At 33.4% G+C, this 26307-nt stretch overlaps 1 protein-coding gene across 1 annotated transcript; it reads left to right on the top strand.

Moving 5' to 3' along the window:
- Positions 1-14130: 14130 nt before the first annotated feature.
- LOC124828740 (protein NRT1/ PTR FAMILY 4.6-like) lies at positions 14131-19437 on the top strand. Its single transcript, XM_047302110.2, has 5 exons — positions 14131-14293; positions 14396-14504; positions 14695-14912; positions 17194-17625; positions 18128-19437. The coding sequence occupies exons 1-5, from the start codon at positions 14291-14293 to the stop codon at positions 19106-19108; spliced, it is 1743 nt and encodes a 580-aa protein (XP_047158066.1). The 5' UTR covers positions 14131-14290; the 3' UTR covers positions 19109-19437.
- Positions 19438-26307: the final 6870 nt, after the last annotated feature.

Genomic DNA, 26307 nt, shown 5'->3' with positions numbered 1-26307 from the left:
ATGGGCACCTGTTGGAAATTTCTTGATGTATTATGACGGAGTTTTAGAAATCAGTTATAATATCTCTTCCTCTTTAATTTTTCACATTTCTCTCTCTCATCTCTAATTTCATTTCACGTTCCCTCTCACTCTCTTTCCTCTCTTTCGCTCTTCGTCTCTAAACCCTTGCATTTCTTGGCACTGCTCCAAGAACACTCCTCCGTGCTTGTGCTTTTCTCGGCTCCTAGAACGATCCTCCCTCCGCGGCGTGACTGTGGTTGTGGTTTAGACTATAGAGAGAAGGAGATCTAGGTTACGGGAAGGCGAAGGCCAGCGAACTGAAAGCACTGAAGGCCAGGGAACCTTCGGAGACTGTTTCTGCCTCCGCTGCCTATTCTTCGAAATCTCCGAAGTCTGACCAAGTAGGTTTTATGATTCCTAGTTCACCTTCTACTGTTTATTTTTTCCTAATTTGTTATGTTTTTCTTCTATTAATTTCACTAATTTCTCCTAGATTGGTGAGGATTGTGTTTGGATTGGTAGGGAAATTAGCGGCAAACGACGGAAGCAGTAGAAGAGAAAACAGCGTCCACGAAGAAGAGGAAGCGCAAAGGAAACTCTTTTGGTATTCACATCATCTTGCTTTGTTTACACTATTTTGTCTCTTGTATTCAAAGTTTCGTACCTCACTGTTGCTTTGTTTTCGTAAACCCATAAAAGAAAATGTTGAAGGATTCAATGTGTTTAGAAATTCCGCATCTGTGGCGCAGTCCAGTGGTGAAGTTCAAGCTGATTAGGAGTCTATTAAGTTGAGTAAGAAGGCTGGGATTTCATCCAGATCCACAACGAAGGCTGTGAAATATCAGAACGTTAGTTAAAAAGAGAGAGAATAAAAAACGCATTGGGGTCAAAGGTAAAGGAAAAGAGAGAAAAAGTTGGAGAGATTTCAGGAAAAGGCAGAAGAGAGAGAATAAAAAACGCAGATTCCTTTGCCACGTGAGACGAAAGTTAACTCCGTTATTATCCACTTAACGGAAGGGACTCAATTGATACAATTTTCACAACTTTGGGACCTAATGTCTACACTTTTAAAACCGGGTACTAAACAGCAATTCACCTCTTAACATGGGGACTAAGTAGGTAATTAAGCCTAAATATTATTAGACTATTTAATGTTTGAAATGAATTCTATTTTGTTAGTTTAATTAAATTTGTTTATTTGAAGCTATATTGGTTATAAATTGATTGGATGAGATGATAATACCGAAATATTATTATAATTTCATTGGATGTCAAATGTAATAATCATTTTTTAAAAAAAAAGTTGATCACATATTATAACGTACAAAAATATATACGTAGTAATATATCACATATTATAATGTACAAACACTTCTACGTCATAATACCTTCCGCCCTATTATAACGGACAAATGAAAATTTTTCATAATAAACTACACATATTATGATGGACTTCAGAAACTACGTTATAATATGTTCAACATATTATGACGTAAATTTCTGCTACGTTATAAAATGCGCAGACTTACTATAACGCCCAAAACTATGTCCCTAGTAACTACGTCATAATATATCATTTTTGTACCTCACAAAATGTCATTTTTCCACTAGTGAAGTTTTCAAAATGCTTAAGTATGAAACTTAACCGATTATATTAATTTCCTAATCGGTTAAAATGCGTTTTGTATGAAAACCTTTTTCATGAATAGCCATAACTGTCATAACGGTCATATTTTTAAATATTGTGGCTTATGTGAATTGCTTAGTCGATTACATGCAATTCTTAATCGGTTAAATGTTGTGAAATGTAAATTTGTTATGCTGAAGAAATTGTTTAACCCATTACATTCTTTGCGTAATCGATTAATATGTGAAAGACTTGAGAAAACTATAAATAGACGCATTGCTCTATGTATTCAACAACTTTATGATTCATATATTTAATATTTGATTTGTTTGTTGTGATTATTGTAAGAGCGTCCTGAAACTCTCCAAGAATCAAAATTACCACATTTGTAAGAAATTCTAAACGTTTCTTGAAAAATTGAAGTATTGTCATAGGATGATCATATATGCACACTCAGTGCATTTTTTTTTCAGATCAGAGTTATCTACAATCAAGGTTTATTGTATCCTTGTTGAAGTTATCTCTAATAGGGAACAGGAAAAGGACTTGGTGAAGTTCTTTGACTTAGAGTAAGGTATCTCTAAGGGTAACAGAGAGAGGGTGTTCTTTCTAGGTTGTTAAAGTTGATTTCGAGTTAAGAAGAAGATTACAATGAGAGGATTGTTCTCTGTAAGTCTTGCTTTGTAAGAACTCAATCAATATAGTGGAATCCTTTCAATCTAAGGTTGATTGAAAGAAGACTGGACGTAGGTAGTGTGGGCTGAACCAGTATAAACAACTGTGTGAATATCTCTTTACCTATACTTTTGCAATAGTTTTCATTCTTGATTGATTGAATTCCGAAAAAGATCAAAGGATTTCAAAAAGATTTTTGAAGAACTTATTTTTACAAGGAAAACCAATTCACCCCCTATTGGTTGGGACACTTGGCCTAATATTTTTCTACAAAAATATACTATATTTTTATAAATATGTGAGTATAATATTAGACATAAACTTATTAGTCAAATCAAAGAAGTTATTCGAGGGCATAAATCACTCGCAAAGCCAATGCAGATAATTAAAATCTAGTAGACAGAAATTGAATAGGAGTCAAATTTTGACAAGCCCAAATATAGAAAAATAATAATGTGATTTCACAACGATAAGCAAAGATAACACTTTAATCCCTACTTGGGTCCTGAATACCTGCAAGTAAATTAGAACCTTCCCCAATCACCAATTTTAGAGATGCCCAACATTGAAACTGAGGTGTCCAACCTAGAAAAAGAGATCAAGGAAAACAAGAGAAAATTGAGGAAAGGAGAAAGAAACCTGAGGTTCAGATAAAAATAGAGGGACTCGGTACAAACTTTCCTAGACTAGTTCATCCTTTTCTACAACCAATTGAAGTAAACCCCAAGCCTATAGTCATTTAGAGTTTAATTTGACATTCAAACAAAGGAAGAAACATTGTTTGTACTGCAGCAAGAGACAAGCATATGCAAAAAAAAATAAATAAATACACAATAACTTACAATAAAAGAACCTAATGAGGGATACAATTGTAATTCCATTTTGTTAGTAGGTGATGGATATGGATAATATGATACCCGCGCTTGACCCATTTATAAACAAATATTAAAATACTCGTGGGTAATAAATACATTATTATACCAATTATCCATTGCAAATTTTATCTACAAGCACCCATGAACATAAGTATTTTTACCATCCCTAATCACAACTAATTTAATCGTAGAAAAAATTCACATTCCTCATTTGAACGAACATGTCACTAGTGCAGGTAAGGGCTTTGGCATTAGTTATTTTAGTAATTATACTTTAGTTTTTTAACCAAAACATATTCATACGAGGTAAGAAATATAGGACTATAGGCTTTGGTAACCAAAGCTTATTTTTTACTTTATGTTTTGGTTCTTTCTTGAACTGAAGTCTAATATTGTTTCAATTTCTTCGCATCCTCACCTTCCCAACATTTGTCATCCTAGAACCACCGTACAACCATCATGCTCCCCATCAACAAACATATTCATCCCCACATAGAATAAAAGACATTAAGAAAATACTTGCATTAGGAAGAAAGGATTATAAGAAAGAAAAAAAATTGCAAGACAATAGAACAAACCTCTCATCGCTTTTGAAATGGGAAGGAAAGGGAGGCTCGCAATGACGACAACATAGTTTGTGTTGATGACAAGGAAAGAAAAAGGAGGAGAGTAGATGAGTGATAGCGAAAGCATTGACATGATTCACATTTGATGACAAGAAAGGAAGGAGAGTGACTCTTGCAATCGAAGAATGATGCAGTGACATAAATGAAAAATATTATGTGAGAATATAAAATTTGTGAAATTTAACCCTAAAAATAAATAGACATTAATTATTTAAATAACTTGAAATATATAATTATATAAATAATTTTTAAAAATGTCAACAATTATATTTTTTAAATTATTTTTAAAATTATAGGCTTTGGTCACTGATATTTCGATTCTTTAAATAATTGAATAATATAGACTTTAGTTAGTTAAAGAATCCGAAACATATATAATTGTCAAAAAAGAAAATTTAAATGTCATGTTTTGAAACATTTAATTTTATTTTTTAAAACCAAAACATATTAAAGTGATTTTTGAAAGATTTTTTTGTACTAATTACAGTGTAAAAAAACTCATTTACGAAGGGAAAAATGGAAGCAAGATAGATTCAATTGTAAAGAAGAAACTTCCCATGATTCATTGATCTTGATCTAAACTTAATTCTCTTCTAAACCGTGAGGTTTGAACAGTAAAATAATTATTCTAAAAACTTAGCAAGAATCCACAGATTAAAAAAATTTAAAGAAATAAAATTTAGAATAATAGAAAATGAAATTATTTAAATCTATTCATATATTCAACCGGTAAATTCAATCTATATTTAATTTAACCTTGAGAACGAAGGTATATTTATAATATCACTTGTTTTTATTTTGGACTCTATTTTAAAATATAATAATGGAAATAACTATTGTACAGCTTGGTTTTAGGTTGTCGTGAAGTTTTAATTTTTGGTTTCTAATTAATTTTTTAAAATAAAACATGTTTGACTAAGAGTAAATTAAATTGGTAAGTGAGTCAATTCCAAAACACTTATAGCAATTCTTATTCTAATACTACTAAGGATATTAAATTTCTCCCTGGCGATAATAGTCCATAAATTTACATTGTTTAATTACTCTTTGTATATATTTAAACTTTAACAATTCAATTCTTAAACATGTTTATATCAGTCCAACAACATCGAATTTTATATAAATGGATTATTTATTGGTGGGTAATACTCTTAATTATAATGATATCTTATGTTTGATGAAAAATATTATATGTTATTGATTTTATTTAATACAAATAATGTATTAAATGTAACCTCTCATTCATACTGTATAAATACTATAAAGGAGTTATAACGCAAGTAATAATATAGAACCATTAACAAGACGAGAATAAAAGTTGCATTATAGTTATATAAAATAACTACAATTTACCTTTATATACAAGCCAACTAAAGTAAAACACCATTATATACTTTGCAACTAATCTAAAGAAAATTTAAATTTTTTTGATCCACCATCCAAAGTTTGCTTGATTGAAACATCATCTTCCTCTATTCATACCCATTAGATGATCATAGCCGATACACAAATAAAAATAACACCCAAGTACGAGAGAAAGCAAACAGGATAAGTTAGTGATACAAAACCAGTCATAGAATATTAAAACTTCATACATATATCATATTTTTCATACAAAATAATTCAAACATCTTAACCATGTCTTTGACCTAGACTGGACTATTTGGATTTAGTATGAATGTCAAGTTATGGCAGCCTGTGCACCTGTGGTGGCCACTACTACTCTACAGAGTCATTACCAATGGGTTTCACCCTATCACACTCACAAGGTTAGTATGTACTGTGTCTTAGGCCATACTAGAAGCACCTAGATTAAGACATCCTACTACTCTCACCACATGTATCAATCCTCTCTAGATTAAGACATCTTACACACCTCATTCCATTCAAACATAAGTTTCAAACCTTAACACGAATCATACAACAAACCATTATAATTTTTTAAAACCACACACCTAAAAGAAAGGATTCAAAAACACCCAAGAAATCAGACCTACTCGTCTAGTGAACAACCTCTGCTCGCCTAGCGAGAGGCAAAACAACAAGTCCACTCCCAAGCTAAGGGAGCTGGCTCACTTAGCCTTTGCAACTCCCTGCCAAACACCCCCAAATACTCGCCCAGCGAGCTCCTCCACTCGCCAAACGAGTGCCAAAGAAACAAGCTTCCTAAGTTGAGCGAGCTGGCTCGCTCAGCCTCCAGAACTCCCCTAAACTCGCCCAACGAGCCTATTTTGCTTGTCTAGCCTCACTGCATAATTCTTACCAATTTCTAACACTCATATATTAGATTCTAACCTATTATAAACCAAGGTGTATAACTCAACTTGTACTAGTTTTACAATATTATGCAACAAGATTTCTACTTAAAACAACTAAATCCTCACCTTAAGGACCAAAATTGAGTTCTACAAGTTCTAACTCGTGTTTAAGTAACTTAGGTACTCTAACAAGTTGGAAATAACTTACCAACACCCTCTAAAATGACCATTGGCATAGAACCTATAATTCAAAATCTCACTAGTCCAAACCCCCAAAATGAACTTGAAAACCAACCAAAATACCACCAAAAATTACCTCTTCTTAAAATAGATTTCAAGTAATTAACACCTCTAACAAATCACAATTCACATCTAAACAAACTTTAAAACTGAATTTACTCTATTTAACCCTTACCTTACCAAAACCTCCTTTTTGAAGATAAAATGACTAATAATTCTACATATATTTTGTTTCCTCTATGCTATATCAATTTCATATCATCAACCTTTACAATATCAACCAAACACAAGACAATAATCACCTTTAACCAGATTCATACAACCATTTTCATTCAATATCACATGCATATTAAAACAAAGACACATAATTCAAACATCAAATTAACATACATTCATCTTCCATACTATTAACTACCAAAATATACTTTGTAACTCAAATTAAAAGAAAATACTTACCTTAAAGAAAACTACTACAACTCTAACAACGCACCATAGTTGCTTAAATCGCGAGGAACTCTAGGAACATCTACAAATCACCGAATTGTGATCGGAATGAGTCCTTAAGACTTCATATTAACGAAGTACCAAAAATAGAAGATCAAAGACACATGCAAAGGGCCAAAAATAGAAGATCAAAGACACTTACAAAGAATGAAAAGAGAATTTGGAGGAAGATTTTTAGAGAAATAGTTTGTGTTTTAAGTAATTAGACGAGTTTAAAAAATTCTATTTATATTATTAAATTATTTTAAAATGAAAATATCAAATCTTATTATTTTAAAACACATAACAACTCTAATACTCAATATTTTAGGTTCTTACATTTAATATTCAAATTATTATTAAAATGTTGTCAACTCATTTTAACTAAACAAGGATAGTATTTTACAATTATTATAAATTATTGAAAAGTTAATGTATTTAACAAGATCTTTTAATTTATTTATTAAACTATTTAAAGTTGATATATAGAAAATATCTATGAGAGAGAAAATCATTAAATAATAATCAAGATAAAAAAATAATTAATTATTATATTAATTAATTTAGATATTATTTTATAAACTAAAAATTATTAGTGAATAAAGTAGTTTTTATTATGAATAAAAAGTTATAATTAATTACGAATTAGAGTCTAAATAATATTTAATATTAGCTATCAGGATTTAACTACCAAAAAATTAATGTCTAAATTAGTCTTTAATTTAAAATTAGAGACTAATTTAGAATTAATAATAGTAATTTGGTAACTAATGTTAGAAATCAATTTAGGTACTTAATTACAAACCAATTATAATTTTTTATTGATAATAGTGATTATTTTTTATATTAATAATATTTAGTTTATAAAATGGTATTGTACGTGGTTAATATAGTAATTAATTATTTTAGGCTGTAAAATTGGTTGTTATTTAATGATGTTCTTGTAACACTGAAATGATAATTATTGTTAAGTCTCCTTTAAATTAACTATATATTATAAAATATATATAAATTATGTAACATCCCATTTTAATAGTGTTTAACTATAAAAAGAAATAATCACACATCTAATATTAAAAACAATTAACTCAAGAAAAAAATACAAGATGTTATTACAGTTATCTTGATATAATTATAACATCAAAAGATATATACAAAGGTACTCAAATACTAAGAGTTAATTACACTAAAAATAAAAGTGTAATAGAGTTTTACAAAAGGTCTAATATATACAGAAAACTAAGCATACTCTTGATAGGGGAGTTAAATCTACCCCTTATATCTATGTTTTTTATGATGAACAAAATAATGGTTTTATAGTTTCTTGCACAACAAATGGCATAACAATTGTTGGATTTTTATTGTGTTTGTGCTTGATATTTGAATTCATTATTTGTAAATGAATCACGCTTTAAACAGATTGAACATATCATTTTTGGTAGAAATAATCGATTTAACACAGTATATAATTTGTTACTTTCTCCAGATATCATTATATGCTTAACTATAGAGTAAACAATTGTGTAGTAATCGATTACATAAGTTGTATAATCAATTAAAATACGAAGCTATGTCATTATATGTTTAATAAGTGGGTTGATCTGTTTAAAATGAAATTGGATTGCAAATTTGCTTAAGTACAAGATTAATCGATTACATAAGTTGTATAATCAGTTATAAATCATTTGAAAAATATTAACAAATTATATATATTTCTTAATTGATTATATTGCGTCAGGATTAAGAAAATTCTATAAATAACTATCTTGCACGCTGTTTCAAAAAGATTTTTAATTGCTATCAATTTCATAACTAACTGTTTCATTGAGTTTTGATTACATGAGCGTTTAAGAAGTGTCTTGAAGAATCAAAGATCATTTTGGGTTTCTTACACATCAAGATTCTATCAAGAAAGTGGGCTAGAACAATTCTGATTCAATCTATGTTGCTGGAGTGGGCTTAGAATATCAATTTCATCTTATACAATCTGCGTATTGTGTTCCTGTGTTGGTGTACCAGGGGAGAGAGAGTTGTGATTGTTCTCAAGGTGTTGAGAGAGTTGTGATTGTTCTATGTGTGGTAAGAGTGTGAGGGTGTTCACCTCTTGTTTTTCTATAGTGATTTTGAGTGTGGAGAGAAGTACATTGAGAGAGGATATCTCTGTATTCTTGTAAACTTTATCATTATAGTGGAATCCCTTCAACTAAGGTTGTTGAAGGAAGACTGAATGTAGGCTTGGTCAAATCAGTATAAATTGCTTATGTTAGTCTTTTTCTATCATTTCTCTTTTATTGTTGATTCATCATTCTTGTTTATTGATTTCAACAAAATCAGAGATTTTGCAAAGCTTTTGAAAAAATCTTTTAAAGCAAAATCCAATGCAGCCCCCATCTTGGTTTGAGATATAAGGCATCTTTTTTCTAACACATACTATCATATTAAAGCGTCAGGATAACTCCAAATACAGAATCTCTACATCAATACATACACTACTTAAACGACTCTCTTAGCTCAAGGAACTTTATTTATCTCTACAAACCACAAAAAACATGATTAGGGAATAGCGTTAGTACCACTGATTATAGCAGAGAGTCTTATACAAGACTCAAATGATACATGTGACAGAACAATGCTCACATGCATGGAAAAAACTCATAAACTTAGAAAAGAGTAGAAACTAACTTATTCTTTTACAAAAACTGATGAGATAGACTTAAAGACATCGCTTTAATGATCATTTAGACACTCTAATATTCAAGCATATGAACTATGGACTAGAAGTCTTAGAGGGAGGGCAGAGAAATTTTAAAGGAAAAGTTTTAGAGAGATAATATTATTTTAAATAATAAAACTTGTTAATTGAAATTCTATTTATACGTTTAAACTTTTAATATTAAAATAAGCGAGTCTCATTATTTAGAATATATACATGATCACTTTTAATATGATACCTATACAAATAACATATTATTTATATTTGCAAAGATTTCATGAGATGTCATTGTTTTTAAATTTTAACGGAGAGAATGATGTTTCATTGCATATACATATGTTTAATTTGCTAGAGATTTAATGACGCAATTAAGAATTAAACATATTTTTTGTACAATTATGGATTATGTATAAGATTAATTTTAAAAATATTATTATTCATCACTTTATTATATATATTATTAATATATATCATATATATGTTATTAATATGTATCGAAATTTAAGTTCTTACATGGTTTATTTTATGTTTGGAGGAAGAAAATAAGACATAAATGAATTTTTGAATTCTCAATTCATTCATCAATAACAAAAGTCTAAAAACATAAATGTACATGAATGATGACCATTCACAACGTTTTGTTAACATGCATAGGTAGTTTACAAAGCTAGAATATATTAAACCATATATTTTTACGAAACTTTGTTTAAATTATTTTAGTAATTTAGAAATTTCAAAACCAATTGCTTTACACTTTTATCATCCATTGGAGTTAATTTTAGTTATTTTTGTATTGTATATTTATTGTTTAGAATTGAAAAATGAATCTTTCTCCAAAAATTTGTTCAGGATTATGGCTTATGCACAAATGTATGGGCAGCATAAAAAATGTGACATATGGTGACAATTACTTCAATTATGACATGAACCGTTGACATTTGTTTTAATAGCATATTTTTATTTTGCATTTTTAATTATTGTTGGACCGTTAACTTTAGTCATTTCTTATTTTCTTTTGTTTTAGATAGTATAGTTTGAAAAACATAACTAGCATGAACTTTTCCAAAAGAAAAAAAAACAAATATGAACCATATATATTTAGAAAAACTATATCTTTTATGTGTTTACTATATATTTGTTTTTCCTTTTAATTTCAAATGGAAAAAAAAGTTACATGGATCCTCCTGAAAATTCAGAAGAGATGTATAAAAGTACTAAGTTTTGACATTGGATAAACTTATCAAAGAATAGATAGCAAGTGATGCTTATGAATTCCTCTTTGAATTGTCTTAAATAGAGTAAATATTACTTGTTAATTGGACATAATCCTGATTTGTAGGGTGAAGTAAATTATTAATTACAGTGCAAAAGTGAAAATGAGAACATGTATTTAATATATATACATCCTATTTCAGTTATGTAAAAATTAATTGGAAAAACGAATTTTAACTAAGTTGAAAAGGTATTCTTAAATCATTAAGCATAATATTGATAAACATCAACAATGAGTAACTAGATAATCTAAAAACAAAAAAGCTGATCTTTTTTTATGTTTAATAGAAGAAAAATAAAAAAATGCTAATTGCAAGTAAAAACATAATAATTAATAGTTCAGTAGTCAGAAAACTGTAACATAATTCGCATAAATTTCTACTATATATCTATTTCAAACAAAATAGTCGGAAGTGTATATTATTTCTGGCTCAACCAATTTTCCACATATTTTAATTAGAAGATGTCATTTAAAATTGGAGTGATGCTTCTTCCACCACCCTATCTTCTCCCTCCACCTTTCCAATTTTTTTTAAATTCTATATTTACCAATTTTACTTTTTATTTTACAAAACCCTAATCACAATTCTCTCTCACTCTCACTTTCCCTTTCACTCTCAGCAGCAAGTCTTCACTTCCACTGACACTTTTTTTCTTTTTCTTAATTTTCACTTTCGTTAACACAAAAAGTAAATTCTGCATGGTATAAATTTAAAACATTTATAACTTCTGATGAGTTTTGAAGTATCATGATTCCATAATATAATATGCTAAAAATTTCTTCCTCACTTTCTTGTCTTTAAATAACCAAACTTTAAAATCTATGCTTAAAATTATATTTGTACTTACAATGGTGCAATGAAAGAGAAGTATATTTGTTGAGTACAAAAAAAAAGTGAATAAAAGAAAACATAGTTAGTTGAGTTTATCTTCTTCTCTTTCGGTCAAATTTTGTGTTAACCGAAATGGAAATTAAGAAAAAAAAGAAAGTGAAAGTGAAAGTAAGGGATGGGGACTTGCTGTTGAGAATGAAAGATAAAGTGAATGTGAAAGGGAATTAAGATTAGAGTTTTAAAAAATAAAAAATAAAATTGGTAAAAGTAAAAAGTAAAAAGGATAAATTTAGAATATAAAAAAATTGGAGAGGTGTAAGAAAAAGATGAGTGTGGAGGAAGCATCGCTCTTAAAAATGAAAGCCTGGTTCACACTTGAGTACGGTTTGCATTGATTTCCATGGTTGAATTAAGTCCAAGAGCTCTATTTGTACAAAATTAATTAATAGTTAAATTAAATAAGAAAAATTAAAGAATAAATTTTAATAAGTAAGTAAACCTATAATTAATAGTGTATATATATATGTAATTTTAATTTTTCCTGTAAATGAGTTTTATATGGACATTCATTTGCTTTAAATTTTATTAATAAATTTTTCAAATCTGTCAACTTGAGTTATATATGTAATGATTTTTATAACTTGATTATTTGATCTGTCAACTTCTTTCAGAGATCAAATTGTTCATGATTAACTCTTCTTTGGTGTTAGATAATTGGCTATTTTTTTTCCCTAATTTCATATTTCAAAGCTATAGTGTAAAAAGTATTTACATATTTATATAGAGCATAATTGATGGTAAAGTTACATTTTATTAATTTAAAAAATAAAAAACAACGTACTATAAAATTAAAGAAACAAATATATGCACTTGAATCAAATTGATTAAATATATAATTCTAACTCAATAAGAATAGGAATTTAATCTAAATATATTGACAGTAAAAGAAGTTCATGATTCAATACCAATTGTCGAATATATGAAAACATTTTTAAAAGGAATGTGCGATAAGTTTATTCAATTTTATAGTAATTATCTTAAAATTCATGGTTAATATTTTTTTAATTAGCATAGAAAAATTCGAATAATAAGGAATTATAAATGATTTCTTTTCATTATCCGTAAGCATAAAGAAACTAAAACGAAATGTCATTTTTTTTTTCTAAAGTTTTATAGAAATAAGAAAGAAAAGAAGAAAGAGAAATAATATAACCGAAAAGTTTATATAGTAAATGATAAATAAATGCATACTTCAATTTTGTCGCGTATGACAGGAGAGAGAGACAACAAAACAACTGTGAGAAGAGAAAACGCAAAAAATATAACAAAAAAAAATGATGATAGATAAAGAAAAACGAAAAGGAAATTAAGTGCAATTAATAGCAACACTAAAATATAAATATATTATTAAAATTTAAATCTTGAATTACTTTTTTAAAAAACATAATAGCATCTCCATTAAGAAAACAAAATAGCATCTACAAGGTAAAAATCAAATTTGAATTTTCTTTTTGAGTTTTTTTTTTTAATTTTGTTATTGCTTATTTTAATTTCTACTGTAAAATATATGAAAAAATTCTTTAATATATCAAAACTATTATATTCTAAAAGCACGACAGATAAATAACATAAAAAACTAAATAAAAGAAGTCTAGACTCATGTAAATCATATTAAAATTTTATTCTTATAAAATTTTAAAGACTAACATCTTTATATGACTGAAAATCTTACTTAAGAACCTGAGTTATAAGTATAAGAATTAAAGTTTTATTTTCATAAATATTTTTAAATCTTAAATAAACTTATTAAAAAAATTTAAATATAAATTTAGATAAAAATAATAATTCTTAAATACAATTGAAATCAAATTATTTAATAAAATACTAATGTAAAAAAATTTAATCTTTAAAAAAAATGAATTATGTCAAAATATAAACTTTAAAAAATTAATCTTTAGTAAAATAAATTAAATAAATAAAAAAAATTATGAATTAAAATTTTGAATAATTATTCCATAGTTAATATATCTTTCTTTGATAATTTTATTTAATCATTTGAATTTAAAAAGCAGACTTAAATAAAATTCATCAAATAATTATTAATGAATAACTTAGACTCTTAGATTAAATATCAAAATACTCTAACTCATCAATCTCGTACTCGTACTCATTATCCATATAAACTCATTAAAAATATTTATTTAATACTTATCATAATTTTATATACAAATGTTATTTATTTTTCATCTCTAATTAAAATTGGACATCTTTAATAAAAATTGTAAAAATATTTTAAAAATAGTTTAAGTAAAAAATTATAGAATTTAAATTAATAGATCACAATGAATTTAACAATAATGAAGTAAACTGGTGTATTTATTGCTTCTTTTAAGAGATGTGATGTATTTATTATTAAATAAAGAGTTTACAAAATGCGAAAATATACGTTACTTAAAGAGTGTATAGAAGAAAATAAAGTCAATTTGTTATTAATAGTTGAAGAGCAGCAGTGTCTAGACCATTCTGCCCAAGTTGCTCCTTTCCTTACTCCTTCTCCACTCCCTTTAAATCCTCCACCAGCCATCTTTCTTTTTCTCCCCTAACTCTCTCTCTCTCTCTCTTTCTCTCTCTCTCTCTCTCTCACAGATTCAAACCAAAAACAAAATACAAAGAGAGAGACTCAGAATCATGGTGCCCTTTTTTCTTCTCCTCACTTAATTTATATCACATGCTGTTCTTCATCTATAATTTTAATTTAATTTACTTTTTTTTTTCTGATTTTCTTGTATATAGGAAATGGAACAAAACCAGATAACGAGATGGGAAGGCTATGTGAACTGGAGGAACAAGCCTGCTGTCAGAGGCCGCCATGGTGGCATGCTTGCAGCCTCCTTCGTTTTGGGTGTGTTGTCCCAAATTGATCCCATCTCTCTATCATTAAATAGTTTATATGATGTGTGCATGTGTTTGTTGTGAGTGTGATAAATTGGGTTGGTTTGGTGCTAAAACTAGTCCAAGTGGGTTGTTTGTTATCCTTCGTGTGTGTGTGTGTCGGCACTAATTTGTAAGTGTGCGTGTTTGTGTTTCTGCAGTGGTGGAGGTATTGGAGAATCTGGCATATCTAGCCAATGCAAGCAATTTGGTGCTGTACATGATTCAGTACATGCATATGTCCCCTTCAAAATCTGCCAACAATGTCACAAATTTCATGGGAACTGCTTTCCTCCTTGCCCTCCTCGGAGGTTTTCTGTCTGATGCTTTTTTCACAACTTATCAGATATATCTGATCAGCGCAGTGATTGAATTCCTGGTATGTATCTTCCACCATCTCGGAGTACCATTTCTCTCTCTTGCAGCAGCACAATCTGGTGTTATGTACCTTAATTTTGCATTTGTTTTTTTCCCTTTCGCACTGTAGAATGGTTGTTGAATAGGAAGAGTGAGAAGAGGGAAGGGGACAGAAGAGATTGAGTTGTGATTAGTATTGGGTTCCTTAAAGAGCAAGCGTCTGATGTGTGTCTTAACCAGAATCTGAGTCAATTCGCAAGTTGCAAAGTGCAAACACAACTTGCAAGACGGGGCTGCATCAAACGATGTAACCAAATCGCGATAATAGAATTGAAAGATGTCAATTATTTGAAAAAAAACGATTAATTAATTAAAAAGAAAACTGTCTAATCTATTCCTCTTTGATTCGCTTTCTTTTTGCTGCATCCGTTCGCGCACTTGGTCACAGAAAACCTCGTGAATTGCATGAGCGAACGCCCACTTAGATACTGGCCATAGTCAAGAATCATATTTTAAGGCAGCACCAACTGGGAAAGGGAAAGAGCGAAAAAGAAAGAAAAGAAAAGCATATGGGTAGCTTTTTATCTCCTCACATTGGTACAACGCTAACCTTGAACTCCAAATTGTGTAAGAAATCTACTGCTAGTGGTGGCTAAGAAAGACAAACAGTGGCAGAGAGAAAAACAAAAAAGTGGCTTGTGACACATAAGAGTGTATGAGACAAAATAACAATAATGTTGGTGGGGGAGTTTTGTTTCTCTTTTTTTTCTTCTCATATGTGTTTACTATTGTTGGTGTCATTAGAAAAAAGAAAGTCAGAAGAAAATTAATTTTATTTAAAGATAGAGGTGGACCCAGCTATTTATATGCATCTCTCATGCAACGTATAAATAATTTCTTTGAGAATGCCTAGGACCCTATGTTTTTGTGCCACTGCCACATGTTTCATAAATAGAGATTTCGTTCGGTCATGTTTGAACATGGAAAGTAACATCTGTTGTCGTTTTGGCTTTCTCATAAACACATGCCCTTTTCTGTACGCCATCACTGCTAATAACCATGGACACCTATTTCATACATACATACTTATATTTCTACAATTTTAGACTTTTCACAAACTTCATTTTAGTTTTCCCAAAATAAACAATTACAATCTTTAGAAGAACTTCATGCATCTGCATAATAGTGCTGCTTATTAGAATTTGATAAAGGCAAAATAAAGCATGATTGGTAATTTTGTAAAATTAGCATCGATATACTAGGATTGCCACACACCATCTATGCCTTCTTGAGTCTGTTCTCTGACCTTTGCTCGATTTATGATTTTTTTTTCGTTCACGTCACCTTTAATAAATACTATCTTAAATTTTATATGAAAATTCACGTCACTTTACAGTGAGAGAGCAAAACAGGCTTTTTTCTAGGGAAGAGTAATAAAAATTGATGTTGAAAGTCATACTTTATTGAATAGGTATTATTATACTTAGTTATTTATTGCTTAGTTTATCGTCCCATACCAAGGCTTATCTAACACGCAATTCAAAGTCAAATCCTCTGGAACTTAAAAAACTGTAGGAGGTGCAATTAAAGGCCAATGTATACTAATTAACACGTTATTTATGATATTGGACCGATCATTGTGGGGCTGAAAGTAGGTAAAAAGGAAATAACCGATTCAAGATATTTGTGATCAAACAATCTAACATGGCCAACCTCGGGTATAGCCAGAGAAGTTTCATGAAAGCAAAGATGTCGTTTTGACAGTTACATTGTGAGAGCTGCAAAATATCGCATGCTATAGGACTGTATATGGAAGATATACCTTATTATTAAGATGCCAAAATCTCAAAGTGACGTATCATGATTTGTAGTTGATAGAGTAATACAAGAAGTCATTTTCTAGGCTATACGGTCCAGGGGCTGAAGTGGGGTTGAGCACATGGCCTTGGTCCACTTACGTGGCTAATTTTCATCAAACAGATGTCGACACTTCCTTATTTGCTCACATTTTAGAAATGGTACACATTGTACTAGTCTTTTATATGTTTGACTTTTAAAATTCCATGTTCATACGTGCAAACAGTAACTAGTTATATGTTATATATATGTCCATGCAATAAATTTATAGCATACTGTTTCTATACCATTTTTTTTTCTTATGTGTCTGTTTCACCTTTTCTCAGATTCTTTCGTACTGTATAATTTATGTACAACTATTTTCTTATCAGTAAAAGGAAAGATCCTTATAGTTAATTATCTTGAGCACTGTACATGGCTAAGGGAATAGGAAATTGTGCGTGCAGGGATTGATTATACTGACTGTACAAGCTCGTGTGCGTTCACTGAAGCCTCCAGCATGTGATCCAAGAACTCCATGTCATGAAGTTAGTGGTGGGAAAGCAGCAATGTTATATGCTGGACTTTATTTGGTGGCTCTTGGAGTTGGAGGAATTAAGGGGTCATTACCTGCACACGGTGCTGAGCAATTTGATGAGGCTACCCCATCTGGAAGAAAGCAAAGATCAACCTTCTTCAACTACTTTGTCTTTTGCTTATCTTGTGGTGCCCTTATTGCAGTTACATTTGTAGTGTGGGTTGAAGACAACAAAGGGTGGGAATGGGGTTTTGGAATCGCTACTATAAGTATAGTTCTGTCTATCCCTGTATTCTTGGCAGGCTCTGCTACTTATAGGAGCAAGATACCTTCTGGAAGTCCACTCACAACCATTTTCAAGGTAATAATAATAACTTATATTTATCAATATCCTTGGTTATTAGAAGGAGCTGTTGCCCTATTTTTTTTTTCTTTTAGAAGATGGACCAAACAACTTAGAAAAACGATTTTAAAAATTCTTTAATTTATGAAGAAAAATGAAAACAGCTTGAAGACAAGTTAAATTGCTCTAATAAATATACATCAGAAAACAATGAATTAATTTTTTCTTATTAGTTAAAGTTAATTTATATGTTTATATTTTAGAAGTTTTTTAGTTCTTCAAAAAATGATTTCAATTTATATAATCTAAGTTTAATTTATAAAAAAAATTATTATAATTTTTTAAGTGTTTATTGAAAAAAAAAATTAAATAAGTCATAGAAAAACTTCCACTGTTAAGAAATGTAGGAAAAACGAATTTGAGTCCCATATATACCACAAACTTTAGTTTTCCTCATTTAATGCTCCATACTAATCTTCACTCTCTGAATTATGTATTCTTCCTGTGTTTGACCAAGCAGGTACTAGTTGCTGCTTCACTAAGCGGCTGCTTCAATAGAAATTCTAGCAGTGCAGTGGTGAATATGAATTCAAGCCCTTCTAATCTAATCTCGGGTAGAAAACAAGAAGGAAAAGAAGCTGGCATTGCAAACAAGGAAAGACAAGACCCAACAAATACCCTGAAATTTCTCAATAGAGCTCTTGAAAAGAATCCAATGTGTTCATCAGTGGAATGCACTGTGGAGCAAGTTGAAGATGTGAAGATAGTGCTAAAAGTACTACCCATATTTGCTTGCACCATTATGCTAAACTGCTGCCTGGCCCAACTATCTACATTCTCTGTTGAACAAGCTGCAACAATGAACACCAAACTAGGTTCACTGAAGGTGCCACCATCCTCTTTACCAATCTTCCCAGTGCTCTTCATCATGATCCTAGCACCAGTGTATGACCACATCATCATACCATTTGCAAGAAGAGTGACCAAAACAGAGATGGGAATTTCTCACCTCCAAAGAATTGGAATTGGATTAGTACTCTCTATAGTGGCTATGGCAGTGGCAGCTGTTGTTGAAGTGAAAAGGAAAAGGGTGGCAACTCACTCAGGCCTTTTAGATGATGCAACCAAACCACTCCCTATCACATTCTTTTGGATTGCTTTCCAGTACTTGTTCCTTGGATCAGCTGATCTTTTCACCTTGGCTGGATTGTTAGAATTTTTCTTCACAGAAGCACCCTCTAGCATGAGATCGTTGGCCACATCACTCTCTTTTGCCTCTTTGGCTGTGGGATACTACCTAAGTTCAGCGATTGTATCAATAGTAAATAGTGTCACTGGCAATACCTCACACAGACCATGGCTATCTGGGGCCAACCTTAACCACTATGACCTAGACAGGTTTTACTGGCTTATGTGTGTGCTAAGTGCGTTGAACTTCTTACATTACCTGTTTTGGGCTATCAAATACAAATATAGAGGGACAGGAACTTCAACTGGATGAAGAAAACAAAGGAAAAATGTTTTCAAATGGTATATACATAAGGCCTTAAGTTTACAAGGCCATTGATAAAAATCTTTTCGCGTGATTCCTAGCAATAGAAATGTAATAGAGTGAAAGAGAGAGAATCTCTCTGTCAGATAGCAAGGGAAAAAAAGTAAGAGAGGGTTCATCGTGTGTATCAAATGCGCTTTCACTAAGAGTAGGTTTTGGTGAGAGCAAATGACTTGCACGTGTCCTTACTCAGCTTGTCAATTTATTTAGTGATACGTGTCTTTTATCCGACAAATATTAGTTGTTAGTTTTTTTCTTTAGAAGAAGAGTTTAAGATACATCCTCTTCACTTTTTTCTTTAATCCTTCAAATCAATTTTATACTTCTTAAATGCTGGTCGTCGTCGGTGCTTCCATAGTTGGAAGTCACCGCTGCCTCCATCATCGGTCGTCACCGTTGCTTCCACCGTTGGTTGTCTTTGTTGTCTCTATTTCTCTCACGTGAAGTATGTTGTTCGTCACCGCCTTCGGTCGTTCATCGCCGCCTTCAGTCGTTCGTCGCGGCCTTTGGCTGTTTCGTCGCCGCCTCTGTTGTCCTAAATAAAAAAGAAAAAGAAAATATTTGGAAAACACAAAAGTCCCCATTTTCTGAAAAAAAATAAATTAAATAAAAATAAGGCATCTACCGCCTCGGTTCGAAACCAACCGATGCAAAAGACCCCACATACTTCCTCGGTTCACTCCTTTTTGCCTCGTCTGTATATATCTCGGTTTAGGAACCGCTGTGTATACAAGAAAATAACCAGTGGTATTTCTCTTTACTGCACTAGCGGACTCATTTAGTCAATGTATGAAATGACTCATCTAATAGTTTGTTGCTATACTCATATAATCAATATATGGACATACTCGTCTAATATGTATTGCTAGACCTGTGTAATGCTTTTTGTTATACTCATCTATTTAATATATGAATAAACTCGTCTAATGTGTATTGCAAGATTCATCTAAGTAGTAAAAGAACAAACTTGTCTCATGTTTATTAATAGACTCATCTAATTTGTGTTGAAAGACTTGTCTAATGTATATTGCTATAGTCGCCTAATAGATATATGAATGACTTATCTAATGTCTATTACTTGACTTGCTTAATCAATACATCGACAATCCCGTCCAATTCTTTTGCTTTGTTTATTTAATCAATGTATTCCCAGACTTGTGTAATAATTTTTGTTATACTCGTCTAATCAACGAATGAAATAACTTGTATAATATATTTTGTTATACTTATCTAATTATTGTATGGACAATCTCATGTAATTTTTTCCTATATTCTCTTAATCATTGAATGGAAAGACTCGTCTGATGTGTATTGTTAGACTCGTCTAATCAATATACACTAGTGTAGAAAGGACTTTAGACGTCTATTATTTTTGGCTTTTAACGTCAGATCCCGATCCAACGTCTTTATGGGTGACGTTAATGGGACGTCGGACTCTATAGTGTCCGACGTCTATAAAAGACGTCAAATTACACCAAAACTGACGTCTAAGGGCACTATAGACGTCGGTTAATGCCTTTAATCGACGTCTAAGGGCACTATAGACGTTGGACATGGCATTAACCGACGTCTACTACAACTCGTGTCTTTGGGTAGCATAGTGACACCTTCTTCCTTTGCTAGTTTCGTCATAGAAAAGGTTGCGTCTTTTGGACCTCTTATGGCATTTCAACCGAAAACCGAATCTGGATCCTTGCCTAGTTCCATTCCAATCAACAAAGAAAATGAATACGGTGACATGAGAACTAGGCAAGGACCCAGGTCCGACGTATAGGTTAACTTTTCACCTACCCTGTCAGTCATATAGACGTCTGTGACAGGGGGACCGACATTTATATCGTATATAGACGTCGGACTAACGGAATCAGACGTCTATATGGCAGAAAAAAATTACTTTTCACCTACCTGTCAGGCATATAGACGTCGGGTAGGGGGGCCTCGATGTCTATAATATTATAGACGTCGGGGGCCCTCCTAACCGACGTCTATATGCCCAACTTATTTACAAAAATGCCACCGGTCAATAATTTACGTTGGTTATTTTGTGGTCCGACGTCTATGGGGTGACTTTAAAAGTCAATTCTACACTAGCGATATTAATAAACTCACCTAATATGCATTGCTATACTATCTTAATCATTATACGGTACCGATGGGAGGCCAGTGTTGTGACATGACGATTATGGTTCCAAGGGTGTTGCTCGATAGTTTGAGGCTTCTTCGTGGGGGGTTCTTGGTCAAGGACTATTCGTGTGTGTTTGGGACCTTGCTGTTGAAGGTTCGTGCTTACTATATCTTCGTCGAAGGAGAGTTCATGGTTATCCAGAAGCCCTAAATTGTTAACTGCCTCACGGACCATCCAGGTAAGTTCTGAGTCTTTCTTTGTTTGTATATGAATATGTTTGTGTATCAATGTATTTATGGTTTGCTCTTTGTGTTTGTGGTTGTTGCAATCTGTCCAAATGGAAACCCTTGTGCAATCTGTCTAAATTGAATCCCCAATGTTGTGTGCATTTTGTCGAAATTGAAGCTATTGTGTTGTTTTCAATGACATTAACATGAATAGGCATAACATGTTTCGTATGTTCTTTTTTAATTTTTAGTTGAACAGTGTTTAGGATGTTAATTGAATAATTGTTTGCATCACAAATTTTTTGATAGTGTTCGCACTTATTTTGTTATCATTCATAGGTGGAAATTGTGGTTTTATGTTGCGCCCATTGTCTTGGTTGTTTAGGGTGCATTGTGCATGTTGTCTCATCATTTTAGACCACCATAGAATTATTAAAGCCGCTTTGGAATGTCCTCTTGGTACAAATGCATTTGGACATATTGATGCCTATGATGACAATTGGAACTAACAGATTGAAAATCACATAAATGCATTTTTTTTCCTACAAGTTAGTTTGTATGGACTTGATGTTTTGATGCTTTGGAAGAAGAATGATTCTAAATCATCCTTGTTTTTTATGGTAAGTATGGAAAGTATTTTGGTATTTCTTTATAAAGAACTAGGAAGATTCTAAAGAAGATACATTGGAAAATTATATATTATCTTGCATCAATCATTAACAGAGTATTACGATCTTGTTTTAGTCTACCAAAAGAAGTTTCAATTTGAAGTAAGTTAGTTGAGCTCATTGTTCCTTTCTTTTGAGATTGAGATTATGATTTTGAACATGCTTTACATTCAAATGTGATTCTGATTATTATTGATTTTTTTAAAATTATTGTGTACCTTTGCTTCTATTTATGGAATTTGATATGCATAATTACATTTGAATTTGGAAAAGCATACTTTAAGCATCATTATTGTCACCAAAGTTGTCTTGAGATGGTGGTGACTGATAACGACTTAAAATACCATTATCTGTGAAGTAATTTTGATACTAAATGCACACTTTTTTACTTAGAAACTTGTTTGGACTCATGCTTTTTCATTAAGTTGTGTGAACAAGAGAGTTGAGGTTGAATTTGATGATTTTATGACTAGTTCCCTTCGTTTTGATAGAAAATGAGTTAATACAAGAAGCAGAGATGAAGTGCTAAGGAGATACAGCTTAGAAAGACCTGGAAAAAAGGGGAAACCGAACGAAGCTTGGGCACCCTACAGGAACCTTGAGCGTAGAAAAATCGATGTTCGCCGCCCTAGCACCCTCTTAGGCCGCCCGAGCGTCGACCCCCGAAGCTCGGGCGTCCAATTGAAGGCTCAAGCCCAATGAAAATCGACGTCCATCGCCCGGGCGCCCTAAATGAAGCGCCCGAGCGTCGTGCGTCGCAGATTCGGCCCAATTTTTGCTTTATTTCAACTCTTTTGGACCGGGCCATGTTTCTACTCTTTTCCAACTTTATTTAAATGACCCAAGAGCTCTAGGTTTTGTATCTCTGGCTGGAACAACACAACAGCACACTCTTCTACCCTCTGAAGGTAGATCTGGAGGCGGGAGCTTCCTCTTCTACTTTTAGGGTTTTACTATCTCATGTTTTTCCATTGTTCATCTAGTTTCTCCATGTCTATGGGGAACTAAACTCTATTTGCTGTTGGGGAATGATGTAACCTTGTGAACTCTCATGTATTTGAATTAATTCTTAATTTATCTACTTTATTCATTAATTGTTAGGGAATTAATCTGTTTCAATGTTTGCTCTATTTAACTCATTTAGTAGCATGATTTATGAATTGCATGAGAGTCGGGAGGTTCCTTACAATTAAGTTTCTTGTTGAATTCTCCCAAGGGTAATATTTCTCAAGGATGAGGGTATGAGTACTTGGTCATCTTAAGCTCTTGACCTTCAGACTTAATTTTCTAGGAACGCTAGGAATTGCACGAACTAGGAATTAAGGCAAGCTTATTGCACCGAGGGATCGGGTTCTAAGTAATTTAGTGAGTGACGTTAACATTAATGCATAAAGAGGAATTCTTATATACATGAGAAGGAACTTGGTGAAATCTAACCCCAACAACATATTCATCTCATATTAAACAAAATTTGTCCATCTTTGTGTTACTCTACTATTGATCAATTTGCATTCATATTTAATTTTATGTCTTTGCATTTGACACCAACAATCTCGTTTTATTTAAGTCTTAATTAATTGAGTTATCACACAATTGTTTAGTGTCGAGAGTCTTCAGGGATACGATACTTGGTCTTACCATTTTATATTACTTGTACGATTCGGTACACTTGTCGATCCATCAACAAGTTTTTGGTTTTGTTTCTGGAGATCAAAAAATATTATTAACAGTGACTGAGTGCCAAATGAACATGTCTTGAGAAGTTTCTATTTAACTACTCAAGGTCTAGTTTTCTATTTAATTGTCGCACCTAAGCTTATTATATTTAAGTGTGTTTATAGATATTGGACTAGTAAATAGAAATGGACTTTCACATTTTGGTGGACCTACCCGATGAGCGCAAGTGAGCAACCTGACGAGTTGTACACTTCAGTGCAGCTTCACGACCAATTTTAGCTTATTGACCAGCGTATGTGTCACTAGCGAGTAGGGATGCTAAACGTATAAGAAACAAGAGTGGGAGACTACAATGTTTGATGTTTTATAAGAAGGATTGTAGAAATTATAGGCCAAATTTCTCAACCAATAGGGGGGTTAATTGACTTTGCTTTATAAAAATTGTTCTTTTAAAACTCTTTTCAAAATCTTTGAACCTTTCTTGGAATGCAAGTGATAAAGAATGAATAACAATGCAAAAGGGATAGAGAAATTCACACAAAGATATATACTAATTCGGCCAAGCCTACATCCAATCTTCTCGGACGCCCATATGTACCAGCAGGAGCGGACGCCGTACGGAAAGACATCCACGATCAGTTAACGGACCGGCCACCCATGTTATCCTCTTTAATGTCGAGAAGGTATGGCAGGGCGGACGCCCATGTACCGGCAGGATAGGACCGGACGCCAAGACATCCGCGAGCGGTTAACACAATGTTGCCCGCCAAAGGTCATGACCGTCCGGGCGTACAAACTAACGTTATGTACCGACCGGTACTTAGCAATCATGGACCGAACGTCCATCCGGGATGAGCACCAAGACCGAACGTCCACCTGGGTCGAGCACCAGAACCGAACGTCCAAGTGAACGCCTCCCGGCCGCACATGGACCGAACGTCCCTCCAAGCTCCGTCATGAACCGAACGTCCGCCCAATTGGGCAAACAGGACCCAGCGTCCAGTGCTTGGTTAACTACATGGTTAGATACTAATGACCCATTAAGGCGCGACTAGGTCGTTACCTGGCCCACTAAAGGTAAAAGGGTCGTTATCAGGCCCACTAAAGGTAAAAGCCCATTACAATTAGTATAAATAAAGGTTTCAAGTATGAGTTCTAGACCAACTTTCCTTACGATGCAACACATGCATCACATATTGCCCTGTCATATTACTGACTTGAGCGTTGGAGTGCCTTTGACAGGTACCCGACCACCCGGCTTGGAGCAGGAGGACCACCATTGGGAGCGCGTAGGGAGAAACCCGTCCGGCCTTCAACCTAGAGCGTGGAGCAGCGTCAGTTCGCCACTGTGTCGTCCGCCACATGCATGCTCGACCTTCTTCAGCTCGTGGGATTCAGCAACGACCGTCCAGTTTGCGCTAGCTTCCAGCGCCCCCGGCGCCAGAACCGCTCGATCTACATCAACCAGTGAGAAAGCGTCCGCCCGATCCATGACTGCTTCACCGTTCACCCGCCCGCCTTTACCGTTCGTGATCGCCCGCCCGGTCTTCGACAAGCAAACTTGTGTGTTTTAACAGGGTCCCCCTCGGATCCGGTCGAAACATTTGGCGCCCACCGTGGGGCCGAGTGGGTATTCCCCAGTGTAAACACAAGGAACCAATGAGGGGCACCTCAGAAGAACGTCAACTCCCGGCCCTTCAGCCCTTTGCACTCGGCTTCATCAACATTACGCAAGTCTCGGCCGTCCGACCTAATTTCCTGGTCGTTCGACCTTAATTCTCGGTCGTCCGGCCCCAAGCATTCGGCCTTCCGGCCTCGTACTATCGGCCCTCCGGCCTTAGTATGTTTTCGGCCGTCCGGCTTCATCTCTCGGCCGTCCGGCCTCACCTCAACCAAATTTGGCATCCGCCATCCGGCCATTTGGCCTCCAAGGTACGTGTTTCACCTTTACCACCCGGCAATTCGGCCTTAGGTACTTAGCCAAATTTGGCATCCAACATCCGGACATCCTGCCTGAACTCCCGACCATTCGACCTCAACTCCCGGACTGGCCTCAACCAAATTTGGCATCCGCCACCCGGCCATTTGGCCTCAAGGTACGTGTTTCGCCTCTACCACCCGGCCATTCGGCCTTAGGTACTTAGCCAAATTTGGCATCCAGAATCTGGTCATCCGGCCTGAACTCCTGGCCGTTCCAACTCCATTCCTGGACGTCAAGCCTGAAGTTCTCGGCCGTCCGGACAAGCTCTCGGCCATCCGGCCTCAGCCAAAGTTGGCGTCCGCCATTCGGTCAGTTGGCCTCCAAGCTCCACCCCCGGACATCCAGCCTCAAGCTCTCGACCGGCCGTCCTCAACGAACGCTCGCCCATCCGGCCGCCAACTCTCGGCCACAAGGCCTCAACATGCGCTCGTCCGTCCGGCCTCAGAGCGCTCGTCCATCCAACCTCATTA

Source organism: Vigna umbellata, chromosome 1, assembly GCF_029865625.1.
Source record: "Vigna umbellata cultivar VRB3 chromosome 1, Vumbellata_1.0, whole genome shotgun sequence".
Taxonomy (NCBI): domain Eukaryota; kingdom Viridiplantae; phylum Streptophyta; class Magnoliopsida; order Fabales; family Fabaceae; genus Vigna; species Vigna umbellata.
This window is presented reverse-complemented; position numbering and strand designations above follow the sequence as displayed.

Bases quoted from the DNA above. Each gene is read 5' to 3' on its own strand.
- LOC124828740 (XM_047302110.2), top strand. The intron at 14,505-14,694 runs GTGTGTTGTCCC...GTGTTTCTGCAG, and splicing joins TGCAGCCTCCTTCGTTTTGG to TGGTGGAGGTATTGGAGAAT. The intron at 14,913-17,193 runs GTATGTATCTTC...TTGTGCGTGCAG, and splicing joins GCGCAGTGATTGAATTCCTG to GGATTGATTATACTGACTGT.